The sequence below is a fragment of the Uloborus diversus genome, chromosome 1 (assembly GCF_026930045.1).
Source record: "Uloborus diversus isolate 005 chromosome 1, Udiv.v.3.1, whole genome shotgun sequence".
Taxonomy (NCBI): Eukaryota; Metazoa; Arthropoda; class Arachnida; order Araneae; family Uloboridae; genus Uloborus; species Uloborus diversus.
In genome coordinates this window covers 245,937,292-245,961,622 of record NC_072731.1, presented here as the reverse complement: position 1 = coordinate 245,961,622, position 24,331 = coordinate 245,937,292, and the positions used below count along the sequence as shown (strand labels likewise).

The 24,331-nt window shown below is 32.1% G+C and overlaps 1 protein-coding gene across 1 annotated transcript in view; it reads right to left on the bottom strand.

The window, feature by feature from the left end:
* Positions 1-24,331, bottom strand: part of LOC129226448 (acyloxyacyl hydrolase-like) — a 53,288-nt gene that overhangs the window by 11,966 nt on the left and 16,991 nt on the right. The window contains exons 4-13 of the mRNA XM_054861057.1: positions 23,108-23,173; positions 21,375-21,445; positions 18,732-18,792; positions 15,850-15,920; positions 14,215-14,263; positions 13,893-14,036; positions 9,809-9,878; positions 9,447-9,560; positions 3,088-3,124; positions 1,928-2,002 (exon numbers count right to left, since the gene is read on the bottom strand). Coding sequence (XP_054717032.1) covers positions 1,928-2,002; positions 3,088-3,124; positions 9,447-9,560; positions 9,809-9,878; positions 13,893-14,036; positions 14,215-14,263; positions 15,850-15,920; positions 18,732-18,792; positions 21,375-21,445; positions 23,108-23,173 — 758 coding nt within the window. The remainder of the gene's footprint in view (positions 1-1,927; positions 2,003-3,087; positions 3,125-9,446; positions 9,561-9,808; positions 9,879-13,892; positions 14,037-14,214; positions 14,264-15,849; positions 15,921-18,731; positions 18,793-21,374; positions 21,446-23,107; positions 23,174-24,331) is intronic.

Below are 24,331 nucleotides of genomic sequence, written 5' to 3'. Positions count from 1 at the left end.
CCCAGATCAATAATATTTTCTGCCTGACTAATGATTGAACCCTGTAAACGATACTCATACGCTTATTTCCATGACCTAAGTGTAGCACTTGACATTGCCCTACATTAACTGCCATACCCCACTTATCCGCCCACTTAGTAATATAATCTAAATCCTCTTGCAGCTGTTTTATCTGTTCTTCATTTTCTACAATCCCCATGACTTTTACATCATCAGCAAAACAATCCATGCTTCCAGAAATATTCTCATTGATGTGGTTCATAAAAATAATAAGAGAGGCCCTAAAACTGAACCCTGAAGAACCCCACTTAAATCAACACTCCATTTGGAATGATTTCCCCTCACAACTAATGTTGGTGCCCCCCCCCCCCGCCCCACATGAGAAAATCCGCGCAATTTTAAAGTCAATGTACTACTCTTTGTTTCCTTCCAGTCAGCCAATTTCTAATCCAAAATAAAGTTTTTCCTCCTATTCCTATATCAGCTAGTTTGCTGAGAAGAGCAACATGCGGGTACTTATCAAAAGCTTTTTGAAAATCAATATAAACAACATCCACACACTTTTTGTAATCTAAAGCCAAGGTAACCTTGTCGTAGAAATGAAATAAATTAGTAGTACACGATTTACCTTTCCTGAACCCGTACTGAAAACTAGTCAACAGACTATTAGTCTCTAAGAAATTCATAATCTTAATTCTTGGAGGGGATCATAAACTTATGGAAAAAAAGTCCCAATATTAATTTAGTCTTTTTTTTCTCTTCCTTAAAATTTTGCAAAGCCTTGCCTAATTTTGTAATTAAACTGAAGATTTTGTTTCAAACTAGTAAGTTGATCGGACAAAACTGATAGTTCTGATACACAATTGGTGTTTTTCCTATTGATAACCAAGGGATTTGAGTTGATTCCAACTTGATACATGCAAGTATAGATTTTTCATTTTCCAACCATGCTAGATATCAAATATGCCAGTTAGTAGGAATAAAAATGTGTGGTTTGAAAAAAAAAACCTTCTTCATTTTTACTTCCTTTAAAAAAAAAAGGAAGTATTGTATTCGCGGAAAAATTTTCACTTAAAAATCGGCCTTAATTTCCATTTTGCTCACCCCCGAATGAATGTTGATTTTTTTTTTTCGACCCGACCACACGTGGATATATGCCTAGGAACATACACCCGAAATATCCATTTTGACGATCCCCGAGTTAATTACAACGAGTTTTCTCGTGATGTCCGTATGTCCATATGTATGTGCGTATGTATCTCGCATAACTCAAAAACGGTATGTCCTAGAAAGGTGAAATTTGATACGTAGACTCCTAGTGGGATCTAGTTGTGCACCTTCCCTTTTGGTTGCATTCGGATGTTCCTTAGGAAGTCTTTTACACCTTTTTGGGGGGAAATCATTGTTAATTTCAATGTTAACTCAAATGGTGTTATAATTTGTCGAACACTTGGCGATATATCGCCAAGCTTTTGGCCGCCAACCTGGCGAAAAATTTGGCGATTTTTTTATTATTATTATTTTTTTTAAGTCTGGTCTTAATTCGGCCAATGTTGGTGATATTTTAAGAGTTAACCACTGAATCACTTTAAAATTGCCAATAATGGGGAAACAAATCTGTCGGGAGAAACTAGAGGTGAAAATATTTAGTGTTTCCTTGCTTACTACTTCAAGGCGCTATTTTTATCATTAAATTGGGGCAAAATTGAAGTCATGTGATGCGCAAATCAGCTCGTTTTTTTCAATATGCTAATCGAAAAATGTGTAAAAAGTTATAGTTATGTAATGTATTTATTCAAAAGTTATTTTGCGGGTTAAAGAATTATTTTTGAAGGAAAAAGGAAATTAATAACGTGTTTGAGAATTTTTGAGTTTGAGTTTTTATTAATTCTTCAGTTTAAAGGATTATGTATCAATTAAGACTCACCTCATGCATACGTCATTTCCCAGCATGCCATACATCACAATTGCTGGTTTGTCATCATCTCGCTTTCTGGCGATGCTAAAAATTTTTTAAAAAATATCAGTTTTAAAGTTTTAGCTTTCCTTTTGTTAGAAGTGAATTTTAAGAGGTATATCCTCACAACTTATAAATTAAAACTTGTAATATTGATTTGCCGTAAACAAGCTAAAGCTTTGTGGCATGAAAAGAGACAAAAAAATAAATTCTGTTCTTCATATTTTATCTTTTAAAATGCAGTTTCTAAATTATAAATGTAAAGATTAATAATTTCAAAAGAACTTGAATTTCGTTTTCAGTTAGATGTGGTAATTTAAAACTATAGGGGGAGGACCCTAAACTGTTTATTTATTTATTTATTTTTTTGGATTCAACTGATTAATAATTTTTTAAATAATGTCCTTAAAATAACGGATGTCCATCTATTTAAAAATACTTAAGGAACTTCATAACTTTGTTGACACAAAAATGACATAATGGGGTCGTTTCCAAAATTTTAAAAGTATTTTTTTCTGAAAGAGCATGCTTAAAAACATAGAAGTGACTATTTTTTAAATAATTTGTTTAAGTTTAATACTTTTAAAAAAATTACTTAAATCGGTGCGCTTTCATTGTTTACGCTTCTGTCGTGTGACGTCACATATGATGAAATGTCATTTAATGTTGCCATTCACAGAGCAAAATATTTAATTCGCATCTTTACTCACATGTATTGGCAACGATAGGGTTGATAGCAAGCGTAGAGCGCAATTTTAGTTCGATTCTTGATTATCATGACGTGAAAACGCGATAGAAAGATGCACAAAAGAGCATCATTTGTGACGTCATCAAGACCACGCCTTGTTTGAAAAATCGGACAGTTTAAAAAATCAATTAAAAAATAACTGTTGGGAAAATGAAAGTATTTTCTGGGTCCATGTTATTATTATTATTATTTTTTTTGCTTATTCTATCAATTTTATTGACAAAAAGTACTACTTTTGACTGAAGGAAACAACCCCATTGTGAAGTGAATTCTCGTTCGCAACTTCTGAATGAAGAAATTACCGATAAATAAGTTGCGGTTGGTTTTTCTAAATTACAGTATTCTGAACGAGTTAAAAAAAAGTATGTTCATATTATCTTACCTTTTTAAGAATTCAAGCATTGTTCCAGAGGCTGCTCCTAGATTGGAGAAAAAAACATAACTTTAAAACCTGAGCAGTATCTATACATGAACAAAATTTGGTTCCTTCTTTTTGGTATGTGCAAATAACTGTTTGCAATAATAGTGAGTTTAAGGCTTGTACAGGGCAAACTTTAGCCAAATCTTGTACTCCCGAGAGTAAGTATTGAAAATAAAAGCGACGTTAATTATGCACAAAAGTTTTTAATTAGGTAATGATTTGCAATTATTGTTTTTACTTCCTTTTCTCTTTAAAATAACAATTAACTTAAAATAACTCTTAAAAAACAATTTCTCTTTAAAATCTGCCTTAACTTCCATTTTACTCACCCTCGAATGAATATTGAGTTTTGTTTTCCCGACTCGACCACACGTGGATAAGTGCCTAAGAACGTATAGACACATGAAATATCCATTATGACGATTCCCGAGTTAATTACGACGAATTTTCTCGTGACGTCTGTATGTACGTATGTACAGGGGCGGCATTTCACCATTTCATTTGGGGGGTCGAGTTTTTTAAATATGTATAACCCAAAGCGAAACCAAACACACATTAGCTAACAAGAAGTTGTCATAAAATCGGTTTAGTATGAATAAAATTAGTGTTTAGAAACAATTAAAATTTTGATTCATTGACTAAAAATTTATCATACAAAACATCTCGCTGCTAAAGATTTTATACCTTTTGGAAAAATTATAATGCATGATTTTTCGAATTCGGAAGAGCAGGGAATCGTGTTACTAATCTATCAGTGCCCAATGTCGTGCTGTTTTGCCAGTTCAGCTAAATAGAAAAGGTATTTTTTCCCCCTTTGTGCCTCGAAAATATTTCTCTAACCTCCTGAGACACAAAAAAAAAATCTTTCTCTACTAGCTGAACCGATTGTAATATTTAAAAAATAATTGAAGTAACACAAAGTTATGTATAAAAGCACTTTTTACATCTTGCTCTTCAAAATCGCCCATGCTACTTCTAAAACTGTGAGGGGCTTAAACTTTTCATCATTGAATAATCTAGTCATGTCGGTGCTCGCAGCTTCAATGAGATATCATCTGACTCCAGCTCTGTTATTCACTATTCCAGACTGATGAGCCCATAATAAGGACGAAACTGCAGTCTCTGTATGTGAAAACCATTCTGTCGGTATATTGCTTGTAATTATTCTTTCCTCATACTAAAAATTTTACTCACAGTTGAAACATTTTATTTTTCGTTTTCAAAATCCAATCCAAATAACCATAATTCCAGCCAACCATACAGAAAAATAATTATCATCAAATTTTGTGTTAATTTCATTCGAAACTGAATGTATTAATTCATACAAAATATTCAAAAATCAATGTTTGACTTCACATCATCATGTGGATTTTTGTCACTTTTTTTTTTTTTTTTCCCTCTTTAAAATTGGCTAGGAGGAAGAATTTTTTTTTTTTTTTGAAAAATTTCACGATTGATTGAAATGTACACACAGATCGATTGTAGATTGAACTATGGTTTGAATAGTCGAGTAGCGGATTGAAGATATAGATTTTGATAGAGTAAAGCATTTTTCAAAAACCTTTTCCCGATACAAACAAATTGGCTAAAAATTCAAACGAAGTCATACATGCCAAAGGGCATGAGCTTTTTCATCATTGAAAGAATCGTTTTGCAATAATTCTTCCAGTCGTCAAATCACTGCTTTGAAGTTATAGAGAAATGGTTTTATCGTTTTAACTCTTGAATATTATCTTGTGTCACTCCGCGATTGCATAATTATAGAGCCCTATAAAAGGTATTTGGTTAATGTGTCTTTTTTTTTTCAATAATCACATGCATTTTGAAGAAGTTTCTATGAAAACATTATAGTGTATTGAGCAGCTGAAACGTGTTTTTAGCAGAAGAAAGCAATGAACACTCATTAAATAAACATACACTTAAAAAATGAGCGTAAAAGTGAATGTAAAATATCAAGGAAATTTCTTGTGAAAACCATGCTGCCACACCACTTTTCACGAGCCTCTCGTATTGGACATACCATCGTAACACTGGGCACACAAGTGTGAAATATTTAGCCTATATGAGGCAATGTCGTCTTTAGTTAAAATCAACCATGATTTTCTATCTGTTTTTTATGTTCTGAAAAAGCCGAATATACTTCATGAATTTCTAAATCATCATCCAAATAACGAAAAACACTTCTTCTAGTCTGAGAATGTGTCGAGTTTCATCAAATAGTTGCTGAGAACTAGCGAGATTTCCTTTAGTGAACATTTATTTGCGACTTAAGTAAATTGAATTCACCCATTTTCTATCATTCTGCTCAAAAAATTTGGGGGTGCAACCGCCCCCTCTTGACCCCCCTATTTGCCGCCCCTGCGTATGTATGTGCGGATGTGCGTATGTATGTCGCATAACTCAAGAACGGTAAGTCCTAGAAAGTTGAAATTTGGTACGTAGACTCCTAGTGGGGTCTAGTTGTGCACCTTCCTTTTTGGTTGCATTCGTATGTTTCTAAGGGGGTCTTTTACACATGTTGGGGGGAAAAATCATTGTTAATTTCAATGCTTACTCAAGTGGTGTTATAATTTAGCAAGCACTTGGTGATATATCGCCAAGCTTTTGGTCGCCAAGTTTTGTGGCCAACTTGGCAACAAATTAGGCGGGGTGTTTTTTTTTTTTTTTAATTTGGCAAAATTAAGAGGTCTTACTGCTGAATCGCAGTAAAATTGCCAATATTGGGAAAACATATCTGCATGAAACTTTTTTTTTTTTTTTTGCTTTTGTTCGCAACATACTTGAGGTGAAAATATTTAAAGTGCTTCTTTGCTTATTCAAAGGTATTTTTATCATTAAATTGGAGTAAAAGGAAATCATGTGATGCACACATTAGCTCGTTTAACGTTGTTTTGATAAATTTATTTACAGAAAAAGGTATTATTTCACTTCTTAGTAACGTTAACCATTTTCATTCTCTTTTTGCTTATTTGGTTTTTGCAATAATTTGCGTTTTTTTGCTGACGTGTTTTTTTTTTTTAAATTTTATCGCTTTATTTTCAGCACAAAAGCCTTGTTGTTACTGGTATTAGATAGTGTTGACTGATGTACATAAATGAATCTAATGAATTATCATTGAAAAAGATTAAGTTATTTCTGTTTTAGTACCAAATTAATCGATCTGATATACAAATACAAATGTGACTATCAGCAACAGGCTCTTGGCCTAGCTATGCTGGTCCTAGTCAATTGATTAGTCCTCAATGAAGATCAATGGTCCTCTTAAAGCTATCCACCCCTTGCTCGTTACCACCTCTTCCGGTAAGCTGTTCCAAGTGCCCACAAATTTGCTAAAGTAGTAGTTTTTCTTTATTTCCAGGTTAGACTGGCTTTGAATAGCTTAAAACAATGACCCCTCGTCCTGCTTTCGGTGCAAAAATTTAATCCATTAACATCATTCATTTTGATACATTTAAACAACTGGATCATGTCCACTCTGATCCTTCTTTGCTCCAGGCTATACATATTAAGTCTGGTATCATAATCTAAATATGACAGTCCCCTTACTAGTCTAGATACCTTTCTTCGAACCCTTTCCAATACACAAATATCTGTCTTCAGACAATGCGACCAAAACTGCACAGCATACTCCAAATGGGGTCTTTCTGAACTCCTATATAAAGGCAGAAGAATCTTTTTTGATTTGTTCGGAATAGATCTATTGATAAACCCAAGCATTCTGTTGGCATTGTTATTTGCAATGCTGCACTGTTGCCTAAACTTGAAATCCTGATTTATTAAGATACCCAGATCAATAACATTTTCTGCCTGACTAATGATTGAACTGACTGAATAATGATTTGATAACTGAAATTACTTTGAAAATTTCACGAACGGTCCTACGGTATTTGATTCGAAGAACCGAACCGTTTGATTATTCGAGCTGTCTTTTGTTAATTACTATTCTTTAGTGGTATTCTTTAAGATGGATTAATTTTCACTACTAACACCTCGGTTAATTTCTACTGATCGTTTACAATCAAGTTTACAAAGTCATTTCATACTTCTTACTCGATCAACAATTTTTTCAACACTTCGAGCTAAACAGGAATTCGTAAATCCTAATATTGTTATTAAATAGTTCTAACATTACAAATGTCGAAACTGAATAAAGGTTTAACTTGCAATTGAATAAATCCACAAAATGTAATAGGCATTCTAATTTAATCTATGGTTAATCCATAAAAATTGACTTCTCATTGCTGAAATTTCCAACCCGTAACAAGCATTTTTGATAAAAAATTTAACTCATAAGTCAGATGTTCAGTGGTAATGAAAGAGTACATCGATGAACGTGTGAAGTGTAATATGCGAATTTCGAGGTACAGTGGCTCCCAAAAGTGTTCGTACACTTTGAAATTTTTTAGTAAAACCAAAATAACTCGAAACTGAATTCGAATACGGAGTCCAATATTTTTTCACATCATTCCTATGTCATTCTAAATACAACCCATTGGTTTTTTCAAAATATTAACGGATCTACTTTTTTGAAATGGGTCAGAAAACGAAGAGACAGAGAAATAACACGCCACAAAAGTCATCGTACACTCAAATATTTTCGAATAAATTCATGATTAAAATTATCATATGCCGTTTTATTATTATTTTTGCATTGTGTTGACCCTTATAAGTCATTTGGCTTTAATTTTTTGTTTATTTATTTCTTAATATTGTGCTTATTGCTACAGCATCAGGACTTGGTAGTTTGGAATTTTTTGATGAAATAATGAATCATACTGTTCCTTTAAATAGTTTAAAAACCAATTTTGAACTCTTAACCAAAAATTTGGTTATTTTGAAACAACTTTGTTTTTTATCAAAATAACGATATGAAGCACTCGGTTTTCAACGTTTGCGTCTAGTGCCTCAAAAATCGTCCTAAAATTCAGAAAAAAACCCTCAATCTCCATATTTGAACTTAATGTAACGTATTTAGAGATATCTATAGGCTAGATTACGAAAATACGGCTTTAAAACGAAAATAGAGCTAGAAACAGTAAGACTCGAAGTGTGGTAGAACACTTACTCAGAAATTACGCAAAAAAAAAATAAAGAAAAATAATGAAATCTATTCCCAGACGTTTAAAAGGTGTTATGAATATTGTATGATATTCTACTAATTAATAACTTAAACAAAAGTTAGATTATTCAATAATAAATAGACATTTTATAAAGTGTACGAAGACTTTTGTGACATAGAATTTCCGGCACTTTTTGGTTTTTGATTTTTTAAAAATTAAGTTTTAATATTTTTTAAAAACTTTTCATGTAGTTTTGTTAAAAATTAATCATAGATCTTATAATTAAATACCTATTCCGAAATATTAATTCTAACCAATGGATTGGGGCTCATTTCTTTGAAAGTCGTAGGTGTACGAAGACTTTTGGGAGTCACTGTATATCTCTACATAGTATAAAATGAAGTCCCCAAAAAGCGTCTGTTTGTTTGAACTCGCAAAACTCGAGAACTACCCGGCCGATTTTGCTGAAATTTTCACAGTTTGTTCCTTTAAGTCCTGAGAAGGTTTGCAGACCAGTTCGAAAACAATTCGATGAATAGTTCTTTTTTTATTCCAATTTAGGCCCAATTTTCACATAAATTCCCGAATATGGGGGTGAAAAATTACTTTCACATATTAATATTACATATCTTTCGAAAGGGTAGAATTTTCCGCGTTCTACGCGATTTGTTTCAATGCTCTAACTTTATTATGGCGGGAGTTATTTGCGTTTTTAGCTCGAATTTTTTCAGGCTTAGCTGAAATTTAGGTACTACTTTCTTCACTAAATAAATCAATAAAAAGTGAAGGAGTTGTCCCACAGCTTTCTTTTTGACGCCATTGGAAAAAGCGACCTTTTTTACTCCAGAATTAACTCGACCTATGGTCGAAAAAATAAGCTTTTATCTCGAAAGGAAAAAAAGTTACAAGCCTTTTTAAATCAAGTTTCAGAAATCTCGATTCCATTCAAATTGTGAACCATTTTCTTTCGCATTTTAATTCCTTAAACTTATTTTATTTTGTGTTTCCATGGTTACGCATTTTAAATCTATCTTTCTGGATTTAATTTCTTAAAAGTATTTTAATATCTGTCGTCATTGTTTGGAAGGGAAATCATGTTTTTTTATCTATTTTTTTACACCTGATTGTTGAATATACGTACCTTGACACAATTTTTATTTTCAAGGTGGACCGGGCAACGCAGCTAGTTCAATGATAAAATGTTATCATTTGAGAAATAATGTTTTTTGTTTTGATTAATATAATTTATAAGTTTCTTACCATTGAAGCAAATGTTCTGAAAATCCCGGTGATTGCACAGATTTCGTCCTCTGAGTCTCAAGTAAATGGAATCGGTTCGACCATTCAAAATGGGCCAAGACATGTTTTGGAAACCTGAAAATTAATAATAATTAAAAAAAAAACACCTTAAACACATGTATACATACTTAATTATTTAAAAAATTGGTTAATAACTAATCTAAACTCTCGCCGTAGATAGAGTGGTGATTGGATGGATTTAAATAAATGATAATACATTATGTATGTATTGGTATTCTAAGAGAATGCTGTCTATTGTGTCAGATTTAATGAATGAAATGAGATTTGTATGATATAAATTTGTAAATAAATATAAATATTACCTGTGGGAAATGACGTTTGTGGCCAGTCAAGTTCATTTCCAAAAGCAAAGCTAAAATTTTTAAACACTTCCTGTAGTGGAAAAAAAGGTGAGCATTAGTTTAACTTGAAAGCTTATGACTAATAATAGTGACGGCTTGTAAGGTTTTTTGCTTAGTAGATCAACTTATGATCGAACACCTTAATTGATTGAAAATTACCTTCAGCCATATTTTTACTCTCAAATATAAAATTAAACCTAGTTCTTATACTATCTTCTTGATAAATAACTAGATTGTGTATTTCACACTTAGAAAACTTTAACTATTCTAAATAATTCTTTGACTGCATTATGTTTTTTTTTTTTTTTCTTTTTAATATGTTTAAAAATCGAGGCCAATTTAATATCAAAGTAGTAATTTCGTTAATTGTGCAAACAATGAGCTATTTGAATGATTAGTGTGAATCTAATATTAGGCTCTCTTAATTAAAGTACGGCTTAATTAGTAGTTATCCTTTTAGTTTAAAACTAGCTGCGTTGCCCGGCTTTGCCCGGTCCACCTTGAAAATACAAGTTGTGTCAAGTGACGTGTATACAACAATCAGGCTTAAATAAATTTAAAAAAAAAAAAAAAAAAAAAACATCATGAAAATTTCCCTTCCAAACAATGACGCTAAATATTAAAATACTTTTAAGAAATTAAATCGAGAAAGATGGATTTAAAAAGCGTAACCATAGAAACACAAAATAAAATAAGTTTAAGGAATTAAAATGCGAAAGCAAATGGTTAACAATTTGAATGGAAATGCGATTTTTTGAATTTGATTTAAAAAGGCTTGTGCACTTTTTTTCCTTTGGAGATAGAAGCTTAGTTTTTCGACCAAAGGTCGCGATAGATCTGGAGTAAAAAATGTCGCTTTTTCCAATGGTACCAAAAAGAAAATTGTGGGACTACTCCTTCACTTTTTATTGATAGATTTAATGAAGAAAGTAGTGTCTAAATTTCAGCTAAGCCTAAACAAATTCGAAATAAAAACGTAACTAACTCCCTCCTTAATTAAGGAAGAGCGTTGAAACAAATTGCGTAGAACGCGGAAAATTCTACTCTTTCTAATGATATATAATATTAATATGTGCAAGCAATTTTTCACCCCCATATTCGGGAATTTATGTGAAAATTGGGTCTAAATTGGAATAAAAAAAGAACAATTCAATGAATTTTTTTCGAACTGGTCTGCAAACCTTTTCAGCACTTAAAGGAACAAACCGAAAATTTCAGCGAAATCATCCGGGAAGTTCTCAAGTTTTGCGAGTTCAGACACACAGACGCTTTTTGGAGACTTCATTTTATACTATGTAGAGATGTGTGTTGAAAATAGTATTCAGTACATTTGAGAATATACTGGCAATTTATAATTTTGGTTGAATGCCTAAGATTGATGTATTTGCCCTCCATCATTTATTTTCACCTCAGAAGTAAGGACATTGATAAGGACTGTTACTGGGGTGAACAGGAATTTTCCATCAATATAGGCATAATGGATACATTTTTCAGGAAAGTTTTTTTTTTCTTCGTTGCTACAATTTGCACATGTTAAGGATATGAAAACATATTAACGTCTTTTTTTACATTAATTTACCTCCCTGAAATCCAAATTCACAGAGGTGAGCATTCACAATAACCACACTTAGTTTTTAAAACAAAATCTATCTCCTTGTTTTTCGAAAAAAATCTCACAACTTATTTATGGTTGAAAATAAACAAGTGGGCTCACTTGTATCACAGAAAATAAAATTTGATGTCATTACTGCCACGTGTTAATGAGAAAGAGCATTTCGTGTTTAGGTAACGGAGGTGAGAATTTATTGTGTGACATGATTCCCTATCCTACTAAAACAAACTAAAACACAATATTAAACAATTAAATATACTTAAACAATTGGTATTTGAGACACTTGTGAAAGGAATAAAAAATAAATAAGTACATACTTTTAATTAAATAAGTTATTTAGCAACACCAGATGTGTGACATGCCATGGAGGTGTAAATTCACATGTGAACCAAAAATATATTAAAATTAAAATTATTATTAAAAAATTGTTGGCCAGTTTAAATAGATATAATTTTGATGAAATTAAAAAACATTGTTAAATGAATTGTTCCTTAAAGCCTCCTCACATGCCTTTTATTGTTTTCACAATAAAAGGCATGTGACAGAAACTTTACATTTTTTGACGAATGACCCGAGTAAATAACAATTGAAAAATTAATAACAAAACGCTCGTCCCTTCAGTTCGTTTCAAGAAAGTAGTTAATTTAGTTTCATACTGTAAAAAACATAAATAGCGTGGAATATTGTGTAAGTAGCATCTTCAGACCGTTTGAAATTTGTAGCTAGGAAAGGAGTTTCTGTCACACACTGTAAGTTGTTTTTACAGTGGCAAACGAATCGTATTCAAAAAGCTTTATTTACAGGGAAGCTGATTGCCGAAAATACTCGTAAATTCGTTTTTGCTGTAGAAAGAGCATCGTATTCAAAAAGCTTTATTTACAGGGAAGCTGATTGCCGAAAATACTCGTAAATTCGTTTTTGCTGTAGAAAGAGCATCGTATTCAAAAAGCTCCATTTACAGGAAAGCTGATGGCCAAAATTTTGGTAAGTTTGTTATGAAGTAGTAAAAACTTCATTTTCCGAAAAGATAATTGCCAAAATAATGATAGGTTTTTACAGTAGTAAAAGCTTCATTTACGGAGAAGCTCTGTACCAAAGTGTTGGTAAGAGTTTGAATTCGTACCAGGGTTCGTTGATTTAAATCAGCTTGATTAAAATCATGATTTAAATCAAGTGATTTTTTTTAAGTCATTGATTTAAATCAATTGATTTTAATCAAGTGATTTTTTAACAAAATCATTGAATAAAATCAGTTGATTTTATATTTAAAAATTAATTTTGCATTTTTTGAATGTATTGCTCTAAATTTAACTACGGTGAACCATACTATCTTTCTTAGCTTCAACAGGCAAAACTACATAGATCCCCCTTTCTGTGTGTGTAACACATTTTCGCTCTTGCAATATTGCTTTTACTCCAAAATTAAGTAAAAATTTGTAGTTTTCTTATACAGAGTGCCTAATATAGTTAAGAAAAGTAGTTGTTCAACATATTATTTTGCTCTAAAAACGTAAGTGATGATGGAAACCTTATCTTTAAGCAAAGCATAAAACAAAATCACATCTTATAAACGTTATGATGTATTTATAAATCTTAAAAATTTATTGAATATTTAGAGAACGTATCTTAAATTTATAAGTAAGTTGATTGTATTCATCTATTGCATGAAATGTATTACATTTATGAATGCAAAGAAAATAAATATCTACACATTTTTGAATATTAAAAAAATATTTAAAAAAAAAACCTTATTTAAATCAAAATAGTCCGATTTTTTTTTAAATTTATTTATTTATTTTAATCACGAACCCTAATTCGTACAAATTTCAGTTAAACGATTCGCGATTAATCATGACTTTAAAAACTATTTTTTAGCCCCCGAAAATTTCGCTTGTCGTAAAATGAGCCTAAAGCTGTAAGATTAAAGAATAATAACCTGATTGGTTTAGATATTATTTTTCTGTGCTCAGTTTCAATACAAAATATAAAACCATTTTAATGAACTTGTCCATCTTCATCTTCGTGTTCAATTTTCTTTTTAAAGGTTTTAATTTAATTAGAATAGTTTTTTTTTCACTCTAGTTAACAATGAGAGTCATTGTCGAAACGAATTTGAATAAATATTGTTCAATTAACCTTGAATTCTATATTTTAAGATATTTCCTTATAATTTTAAATTGAGCTATTTTTCATGCATATACATTTTTTAATGTTCCGAAAATTTTTGGTTATCGTTTCCGAAAATTTTGGGCTGACAGCACATTCTAAAACTGAAAAATTATTTAAAAAATAAAACTTTTAAAATGTTTTTTCCCTCCAATGATTTTTGTTTGCATAGTTGAAGAGTTTCTAACGATTGAAGAATCATCGACAGTGAGCAATACTTTTCTGAGAGTGTGTTTACAAGTTTATTTATTTAAAAAAAAATCTTACCATTGTAATTTGGTTCGCAGTGACCCATTCTGGCGGAATATGAAAGTGAGCTCCGATTGAGTCTCCAATGTAAATAAGCCCTTGAGACTTGGTACCTTCGCAGAGCTCTTCTTCGTATGATTTTCCAGAATCCTGATTCAGTCCCTTTAAATGCAAAACAAACATTTATTGGCAAAGAAATTTTATACATTTATCTAACTAATTCATTGCAGTTTCAAACAAATTATTCTTACTGACTCAAAAACAACTTAGCAAAATATTTCCTTAAGTATGATTGATCATGATAAAATAAAGAGAAAAATTTAAAACAAAAATATCTTACAAAAATGCCATTGCAGTTTGAATCCATCAAGATATCTTTGTCAGTAGGCCTGAAATTGTAAATTTGAATTAATAAAAAAGCACCACATGTTTTCACAAATACATTAATTACATTAGCCCTTCACAAATTTTCTCTCCGCTTATAAATCAAAAATAAATTTTTGCATCATTCAGATCCCGAGAGTGTTTTAGATAGATTAAAAAAAAAAAATTTTTAACTTAAAATGTATCTCTGCTCGAGATAAATTTTCCATTATTCAGCTCCCATTTTTTCGATTCGTGGGACACTTTTGGATTGGGATATACCTATACCCCCCCCCCCCCCAAATAATAAGAATAAAAATAATTATGTCGGAACTACGTATTGCTACTATATAAAATGGTTATATTATAGTAACGTTCTATTAAGAAGCCATGAAGATAACTAGTTTTTGTAAGTCTTGTTTTTGTTATTAATTACTTAAATATGGGTGGGGGAGACATGAAGTTAGAGAAATACGTCCGCATTATTTATTCCTTTACATAAATATCAGTTATTAACTTAACGCACTTGGTGTACAGTGTGATGCAAATAAATTGCTAGGGTTTCATTACCAGTTTGAGAATATTGGACCAACAGCTCTCTGCTGGAGTGAGCTTGAATGAAAGAGCGAGTTGTAGACTTTCAATTGGCTGCCACTAGATGTCTCTGCGTGTTATGGTGATTGTCCTACTTCTTATTCATTATTCACTTATTCAAAATGGCTGTCAAAGGAGAGGTGATTTAGCACTTTATGATTTGCTCCTTAGGTCACCAGACCTAACTCCCTGCGATTTCTTCCTGTAGGAATGCGTTAGGGATACTGTGTTTATGCCCTCCTTACCTGCTAATTATGACGAAATGAAAGTTGGATCATTGCATCAATTGCTTCTGTGATTGCGTACGTGCAACAACGTGTATATAAGGAATTTGGAGAGAGGAGGTGGGGGGGGGGAGCAGGTGTGATATCGTTCAGGCATCAAGAGGAGTGTACATAGAGCATCTTTAGCATGATTTAAACATGTGAAAACTTTCGTTTAAGTACCATTTTTCTTTTAGAAATTTACGCGTCTGAAATCCCACTATTATTTTTGAATCTTCCTGTATATTTACTTTTACTTTTCGCAATTGATATTATTATAAAATCATGTTTCATACAAAGGATGCTCAAAAACTCAGATTTAGATTTTTTACCCAATTTATTGCCTTAAAATAAATATGGATATGGGAGTACTTTTACATCGTTTGTTTATAAAAAAAATATTTTCCTTCGCCATTTTTATTTTTAAAAAAAACCGCTACATTTTCGTGACAAACTAAAAGCTTATCTGATATTAAGCATGGAAATCAATTCTATTGTTTTTGTTGTAAAGTTATTATAATATTTTAATTCTATAACTGAATCAATTTGTTATAATTTTTATTTGTTTCTCTTTTTTTGAATTAAAATTTATTTTTCCCATGATTCTTGTCATTGAAATTATAACTGTTTATTTTATGCGTTATTTGTAAGCGTGTAAATTTTCAAGAAGAAATACGAAAACTCTCGTCCTGCATCAGAATTTCTATGCACAAAAGACTGGAAGATTTTTAGTTAATAGTCACTAAGTCACTTACTTTCTGCCAGGGTAGATATTTTCATTGACGTCATCACAATCTCTACCTCGCCAAGCGTCTCCTCTGAAAGTCTGAAAGCAGAAAATGAGACATAAATAATTTACATGTATCCAGTGCAGTTATATTTCACACTAGTGGTATCCGCACGGCTTTGCCCGTAATAGAAAAATTAAAAGGTCTTTTGGTTCGCCTGTATATTTACAAATAATGTATGGTGAATTTTCTCGCCAATTGGCTTGTACCCATGTTACGGTTCAACGTTATGATAATTTCGTATCTCGCCGATTGGCTAGTGCCCATGTTACGGTTCCACGTTATGATAATTTCGTAATTTACTCGTCCATCTTATGATATTTTTGCTCTTAAAATTGGAATAGAAAAAGATCACATCGAATTTTCGAAAAATCGCTTCGAGGTGCACACCCCTCATGCTACAAACTAACTTTGTGCCAAATTTCATGAGAATCGGCCGCACGGTCTAGGCGTTATATGCGTCACCGACTTCCAGACATCCTCCGGATAGAGACTTTCAGCTTTATTATTAGTAAAGATAAAGAAAACGGTAAGGTTACAAAAAAAATCCAGGAGTTTTGCGAAATGAGAGTAAATTCGGAAATTTTGGGAAATGAACGGTAATTTTGGAAATTTAACTGAAAGAGACCATTTATTTTCTTTTAATATTATTACTTTTTATCATTCAGTACGCATTTTGAAAAACTTTTTTCGAACTGAACACATTTTCGGAATTGGGGGTTAAAAGGGTTAACGCCTTATCTCTTCTTAACATGAGGGGAAAAGTCTTACACAAAAAATGCTTTCTTGGCAACTAATAAGAACTCTCAACCTTCGAATAATTTTTCTTTCTTCCTTTGCTTCTCATAATCATCAAAACTAAGACGTAGCACCCCGATGTAAAAACAACTACCAAATCATTCAAGCCTTTTCTCTTTGCATAGATCTCAGATCCGTTTTCTTCCGTTTTAGAACGATATATATCTCACAATAATTCATATTTATCATCATTTCAGAAATATTTTTCTCAGTATAAGCTATGCTTGTTTTATTCGAGTAATGTCAACTTACATTCAAAAACAAACGTTAACATTTTTAAATAATACAATAATCTGTAAATAGTAAAATACTGATGAACCTATTACCAGCCCTAAGCCAGGGCTCAGGCAGAAATACATAAAACACACCACCAGCTCAGTTATTTCATCCGAGGACCGCAGTTTCGTACTTTTCAGCACTAATCAGCCCGGAAGAGGATTACCTAGTTTTGCCTTCAATCTTTGTGTTGAACCGTACCGTTGCTGCGGTCACTCGCCTGGTGTTTTAATTCTGCATTAGCTACCAGTTTGTTTGGCTCTCTTGGCTCTTTTAAGAGGTTTTCCGCCTCCAGCCCAGTTACTTCCTATTCCAGGCTGATGAGTGCTAAAAAGCACGAAACTGCAGTCCTCCGACGGAATAACTGAGCTGGCGGTGTATTTCATGTACTGATGAACATGACTACGAAACATCAAAAATGCAAACTTGTTCGTATTAGACGTTATTCTCAACAATCGAGAGTAATTCACACAGTGAAATGCATATCTATGTTAAAAAAATAAATGCTACTATTTTAATCTTTACTAAAATACATGTATTGTGATCTAATTACTAATACATTGAGAAAAAGTTAGCTTTTTTCATAAAATTTAGCAGTTTTTAAAAACAAGAAAGAAATTTTAGGAAATCGTTTATATTTAGTTGTTTTTAAGTCTTCTAAACTTCACTATTCGAATATCTCCGTGTAAAACGCGTAGTCTATTTGTATATAGATATTTTCTGACTTCATCTTATGAAATTGTACTAAAGTGGTACCCCACAATGAAATATATACAATTTTATCTCTACGCAAATTGAAATGTCCACAGGTAAACAAGTGTATGGGCTTAATTCTCTATAAAAAATTTAATAGATACTTTTTGATGCCTGTTGGGATTTCTACAACCACAAAAAGTAATGAATAACTTATTTAAAAAAAAAAGACCCTCCCGTCTGAGCCGAAGCGTGCATTTTAACGCACGTATTATGCCTGAGTTCAGAGCCCGATCATTCTGATATTGGACATGGGGTTCATTTGTATTTCAGGGGCCCCCTAGGGCCCGACTAAGATTTTTGAAGACACTGGGCATGAAATTCATTCTGTCCCTCCCCCCGCCCCCTATATTTCCGCTTATTCTGAAGCTATAAAATATTTCGATGCTTGCATATTAACACAACCCATGCTAAATTTGGTGGTAACCTCATATCACGTTTAAAAAGTAGAAGAGATACAGTAGACGATAATTATATAAGATAGGGTTAAACTTTGCCAGTTTACAGTTAATATCAAAGATATTTATGATTCAACTTTTAATAGTAAATAGAGACTAAACTTGGAGAGGTTTTGAGATTTGCAAAGAGATAAATTTTTTAAGGGGAATTTTTATCAACAAATAGATATTTTCCTTGTCTGCTTTTGCAAAAATACCAATGACATCATTATACTCTAGATTCTGAGTGAAATCATTATTTATTTTTAACTAGCATGATAAATTAAGGAGATTTTGGGCCCCCCTGAAATCTAAGAGCAGGGGCCTGTGCCCCGCATGCCCCTGCGGTAATCAGGCTCTGCGTGAGCTTTTTCATGCGATTAAGTATGTAGCAAACCATACTTTATTAACAAAAAGTTCCTTTTAGTCCTGATTTCTTATTAAGAGAGTTTAACTTAACTGTATCTTCGTTTTCATGAGAATTTCTGTGCACGATTTATAGCAGCAGAATCATCGTTTTGAAGTTTATTTAGACGCTGTGAAAGTTTTGATCGGTATGATAATTATATGAAATTTATCCTTTACCTGTATGATACTGTAATTGTCTCCGTCAAGATCAAGAAATGGTTTCATTTTGCCAAGAACCCTGAAAGATGCAATATTACAGTCACTGCTAAGTACATTACTATTTTGTTTAAAAAACGTAATGTTTTTGAAAAAAAGGATCTGAAAATCTTGGAGTAAAAACCATGAGTCGCACGATAGCAGAACTTATCGTTGTGAATTAACATTTTAAAAATCCGATTCCAGAAATTAATATTCTTAATCTATTCCAAAGCATCTTCTTGCAGTTAAAAAGAGTAATATAGCTATAGGCATTTATTATTATTGTGAACATTCTACGAACGAGATAAACTGGTAAACACTATATAAGCATTTATGTAGCCAAAGGGGTTTTTAGGAGTTCAACCAACCCCCCCCCCTCGCTCCGGAATGGAACGCTACATTTTCATTTACGATTAAGATTTAAGTATTGATTGTTCTCTCCTTTTTTTTTTATAATTTATATTGAAATTGCAAAATTTTTATTCGACCTAAAATACACATCATACATTGATATCCCATAAAGTAGTATTATTAATAGTAAACGATTAAAGAAAACATGGCGCGAAGATTTGACAACAAAACATAATACAGAAATTCATTACTAATTCCGTTTTTAATGGAAAAATGCACAGGATTTTCTTCCGCACTAGAAATACTTCTCTTTAAACGATTCCAGTCCTATTGGGAGTTCAAGGATAAATGCATTACAAGGCTCAATAATAAGGAAAAGTGGCTGATGACAATAGGGACGCCCGATGGAGGTCACTGAGACCTCTAAAAAATGACTTATTCGGCAGATTTTGTCTGACCGCTCGGCAAATTTGAAGACAGATCAGGATCACAACCGCATTTGCATTTGCTACCATTGATCGTTACATGTTACAGCGCGTGAAACAATAATTAAGACTTTTGACTTGATACCTGCCGATTTATGATAGCTTCAACTTAATATCGAACATTAAAACTTGCAGAGTTTCTTTCTCCAGTAAAGTAAACATTGTTTCTGTTTTCAAAATGTGTTAGTTCTAATAAGCCATCCAATCCCCGTAGCAGGGGTGCCCACGGGGGGAAGGGGGGTATGGCGCAAGTTGCGGCATTAAAATGGGGGGGGGGTGATTTGTTTTATTTATTTATTTGAATTTAATATATTTATTTTTAATTAAATTATTTATTTTATTTTATTTTATTCTGTTTATATTTTATTTCATTTATTTATTTAGTTTGTGTGTGTGTGTTTGTATGTCATTGGCGCAGCACAGAACATTTCTAATAAAATAATAACAATAATAATAGTAATAATAATAATAAAACAAAAATAAATAAATAAATAATATTTTTAAAAAATAAATAAAATAAAAAAAGAGAGCTTAAAAATAAAAAAAGTGAAAGAGGGTTGAGAAAAATTTTAGGGGGGAATTTGCGCCATTGAACTTAGGGGGAATGGGCACCTCTGGGGCCCCGTAGGGCATTGTGACACACCCTGGATAAAATTAATTATTCATTAAAAACTAAATGTTCAGGTTTCTATTGAAGATAGTGAGATAGTTTTTTGCTATGTGAAAATCAATAATAGATAGGTGCGCACACACACACACACTACACATATACAGAGTTATAAATATATGCGTCTCTGTGTGTGTGCTTTTTTGTGTCTGATTGATTTCCTAATGCTTTATCTTATTTTCAAGGCTGGTTTTTTTTTTTTTTTTATCATAAGCTTTTTGATAGGAAAATAGGGCTACCGGATCTGTAGGTGACACATTTTGATTTCGAAACCTGTTTTGAGTTTCGAATAAGGGAGGTAAAATTGATAACTTTCAATGAAAGTAGGGGAAATAAATAAATAGCGAGATAAAAATGATAGAGACCGATAAAATGTTTCATTTTTCTTAGATGTCCTGTCTGCTTTTGAGACTTACATGGAAACCAAAACTACTGCATCGGCTAAAACATTCATGTATATTTATTTATTGTCTAATACAGCAGTTCTCAACCCGTGGTCTGGCGGTCCAGCAACGGTTTGTGGAAAAATTTCACAGGTCCTCTGAAACTTTTGCCAGTCCACGCTAAAAAAAATTCTATATTAAAAGAAAATAGTAATAATTTTTAGATGATGAATATTTTTTACCTTAGTTTTCGATTACTTTTCAGATTTTTTTGACTTATTTACTTGCGTAAATTTAGCATAATTAGAATAATTACTGTAATTTGTATTTAGTTATTATTGTCAGTAAATAGTATTTAAAATATTTTTAATTACTTGTGTAACAATTATTTCATACCTAGTAGGCTTTTTTTTTTAAAAAAAACTTATTATTGTTCTTTTTTTTTTTTTTTTTGGATACCGAACCTAAATAAAGCACTTCTCAAAATATTTAACCAGTCTGTGAGTTAAAAATGGTTGAGAATCACTGGTCTATTAGATTTAATTTGATTCAATAAGCTTCGTATTAGAAGCTAATGGCTATGGTTAATTCTGTAATTAGTTGAACATTTAAAAGCAAACTGATGGTCTTGATGGATTAAATGAATATGACAGGTGTTTTATTATTACTCAATTTCAAACAAAATGTGGAACACATTAAAAATTATTATACAATTATTTCAATTGAAAAATATTACCGTAATATTTTTCTGCAAACGTAACTAACACCAGGAAGCTCACAAGCAGAAGACAATCGTTCTACAAATGTCTAGAAAGAAAAGATCGATCTTGTTAATACAAGCAAATTTACTTTGCGTGCTAAATATGAACAGAAACAATTCCCACTTTTTGCATTAAAAAAAAAAAAAAAATTACAATAGCTGAAAATGTACACAGTCCTTAAGAATGATTTTATCTTTTTTAAGCAGCTATGTAGTTATTACGTTGTTAAAAATAAAGACATGACTTTTTTCTTTTTTTTTTTTTGAGAACGTCATAACTTTAAGGTCCGTCATATTAACTTCCCGTATTTTGAAGAGTGTGCTATGTAAGTTGTGGTGGGTTATCGGCGGTGGAAGTGGAAGTGGTATCTAATCTACAGATATGGCCTTTTGCGGTAGTAGCAAAGGCATGGCGCGGTAAGCATCGCCATGTGTTGTGGATGATCATACAGTCAAGCCCGCTTGATGGAATATTCAATTTGCCTCGTAAAAGATTCTAATAAGCGGGATATTCTACACTGGTGGGCAAAATTAAGAGATGGAAGGCATTTTCACACATTTCTCGGAAAATATTACATAAAACCGGGACAGTTGGTTGCTATATAATGACACTATGGCACTGGTGTCACTGAGATGATTTTACGTATTCTTGTGGGCATTGCTGAGGCAGCAGGAGATGTAAAAGCCTATAGTCAGCTGCTCAGCTAATTCCACTGTACAACACAGTAGCGATTTGTATTGTGTTTCTTGAATATTTTTGTTGTTTTTTGTTGATTTTTAGGTGAAATGAGTGAAAATCATCGTTTAAACGAAGGTATGAGGTGGATAATTGTGGATAGACTTGAGGCAGGACAGTCCTAAGCTCAGGTTGCTGGGGAATAGGGTGTAACTCTAAGCGTTGTTTGGAATTTTTGGAGTCAGTCTAAAAGCAGTAGGGTAGTGTCCATAAGACCCGGACAAGGTCTTCCGAGAACAACAACGCCCAATAAAGACCAACATTTGTTACTTACAGCCAAGCGCCTGAGGACGTCTACAGCGACACAGCTGTCTAGGGATCTCACTGTTGCCACAGGAACATTGGTTTCAAGGAAGACAGTTGCTAGGAGGCTCGGTGAAAGAGGGTTGCATGCCAGGAAGCCCGCCATTTGCATCCCATTCACTCACTCCCACAAAAGAGAGTGTCTAGAATGGTGCAGACCACTTCCACCACCATATTCCCACTACAACTCACCACAGCCCTCTCCAAATACAGAGATATGCCGGACCAACAGATTGCGAAAAACGTTTTCCAATAAAAACTTTGATTTAAGTACTTCTAAAAAATCGGAACATTACAGTATTTCAAAATCTTGTTTAAAACATTTCGTGTATAATCAAACTCTTAACGATATAAATTTTCAAACAGCAACAAACTTTATTGCAAATCTTTAAAACTCTTTATGATGGAATTAGTAAAATAAAATATTACAACGTTAAATCGTACGAATTCGCAGTTCTCTGCAAATTTGTGATTTTACGATGGAATAATTTCTTTTACTTTTCTGTACAAAGGTATTTCTTTATTTCTTATGGAATTGGGAACGAGTGTTTTAGAATAATTCAATAAAAACGTCAAATGCTTTTGAATTTTAAAAATACTAACAATGGAAGTCATTTAAAAAAAAAAGTTTAAATCGAAGAATATGAAATTTTAAAGAATCAATACTCACCCAATGGAAAAACGGTAATACAGTTGAACCACTTCTTGATAACTGAACTGCTCTTTCCATTCCAACCTAAAGTTATACCATACCATAATAAAAACTGTTATAATATTTAACTCTACAGATATCTTACAACGTTTGTATTATATAATTGCGCTGGTTATAAAAAAAAATGCTCATTGAATTTCAAAATTATTAAAGTATACCACCCCTTCGAAAGATTGTCTCCAAAAATTAAACAAAACCAGCTCCTGTTTAAGATCTAGTATATATGTGACAATTTCTGTTGAGTCCTTGCATTACAACTGAGTTAAAACATATTCAAAATAAATAAATAAATAAAAATAAATAAATAAAAATAAATAAATAAATAAAAATAATAATAAATAAGTGTTTACCCAAGTACAGATTATCAGATATCTATTTAAAAAAAAAAGAAAAAAAGATCAAATCGTTTCATATCTGTATAAATACGTTAAAACTGAAACATTTTTACGAAGCCAAACATAACTACTTTACTATTCTTTTAATTTTCAATGGGGTTGTTTCCTTTAGTCAAAAGTAGTACATTTTGTCACAGAAATTGATAGAATAAGCAAAAATAATACCATAGACCCAGAAAATACTTTCATTTTCCCAACAGTTATTTTTTAATTATTTTTTTTTTTAATGTCCGATTTTTCAAACAACGCGTGGTCTTGATGACGTCACAAATGATGCACTTCGGCGCATCTTTCTACAGCGTTTCCACGTTATGATAATCAAGAAGCGAATTAAAATTGCGCTCTACGCTTGCTATTAACCATATCGTTGCCAATACACTTGAGTAAAGATGCGAATTAAATATTTTACTCTGTGAATGGCAACACTGAATGGCATTTCATCATTTGTGATGTCATCGGCAGAAGCGCGCCTGGGGCGCAGCCTTTCATTGTTTGAGGGCCAGAGGTCCCGTTGATAGTTAATAGTTGATAGTTAAGCGTAAACAATGAAAGCGCACCGATTTAAGTAAGTTTAAAAATATTAAACTTAAACAAATAATTTAAAAAATGGTCAGATCCTATATTTTTGAGCGTGCTCTTTCAGAAAGAAAAAAAAGCTTTTAAAATTTTGGAAACGACCCCATTCTGACTGTTTTGGTCAATCAATTTTATCTTGGATACTAATCACGTTTTTGATTTTTAATAACCCCATTCAGCATATGGTAACTAAATGGTCGTTAATTAGGAG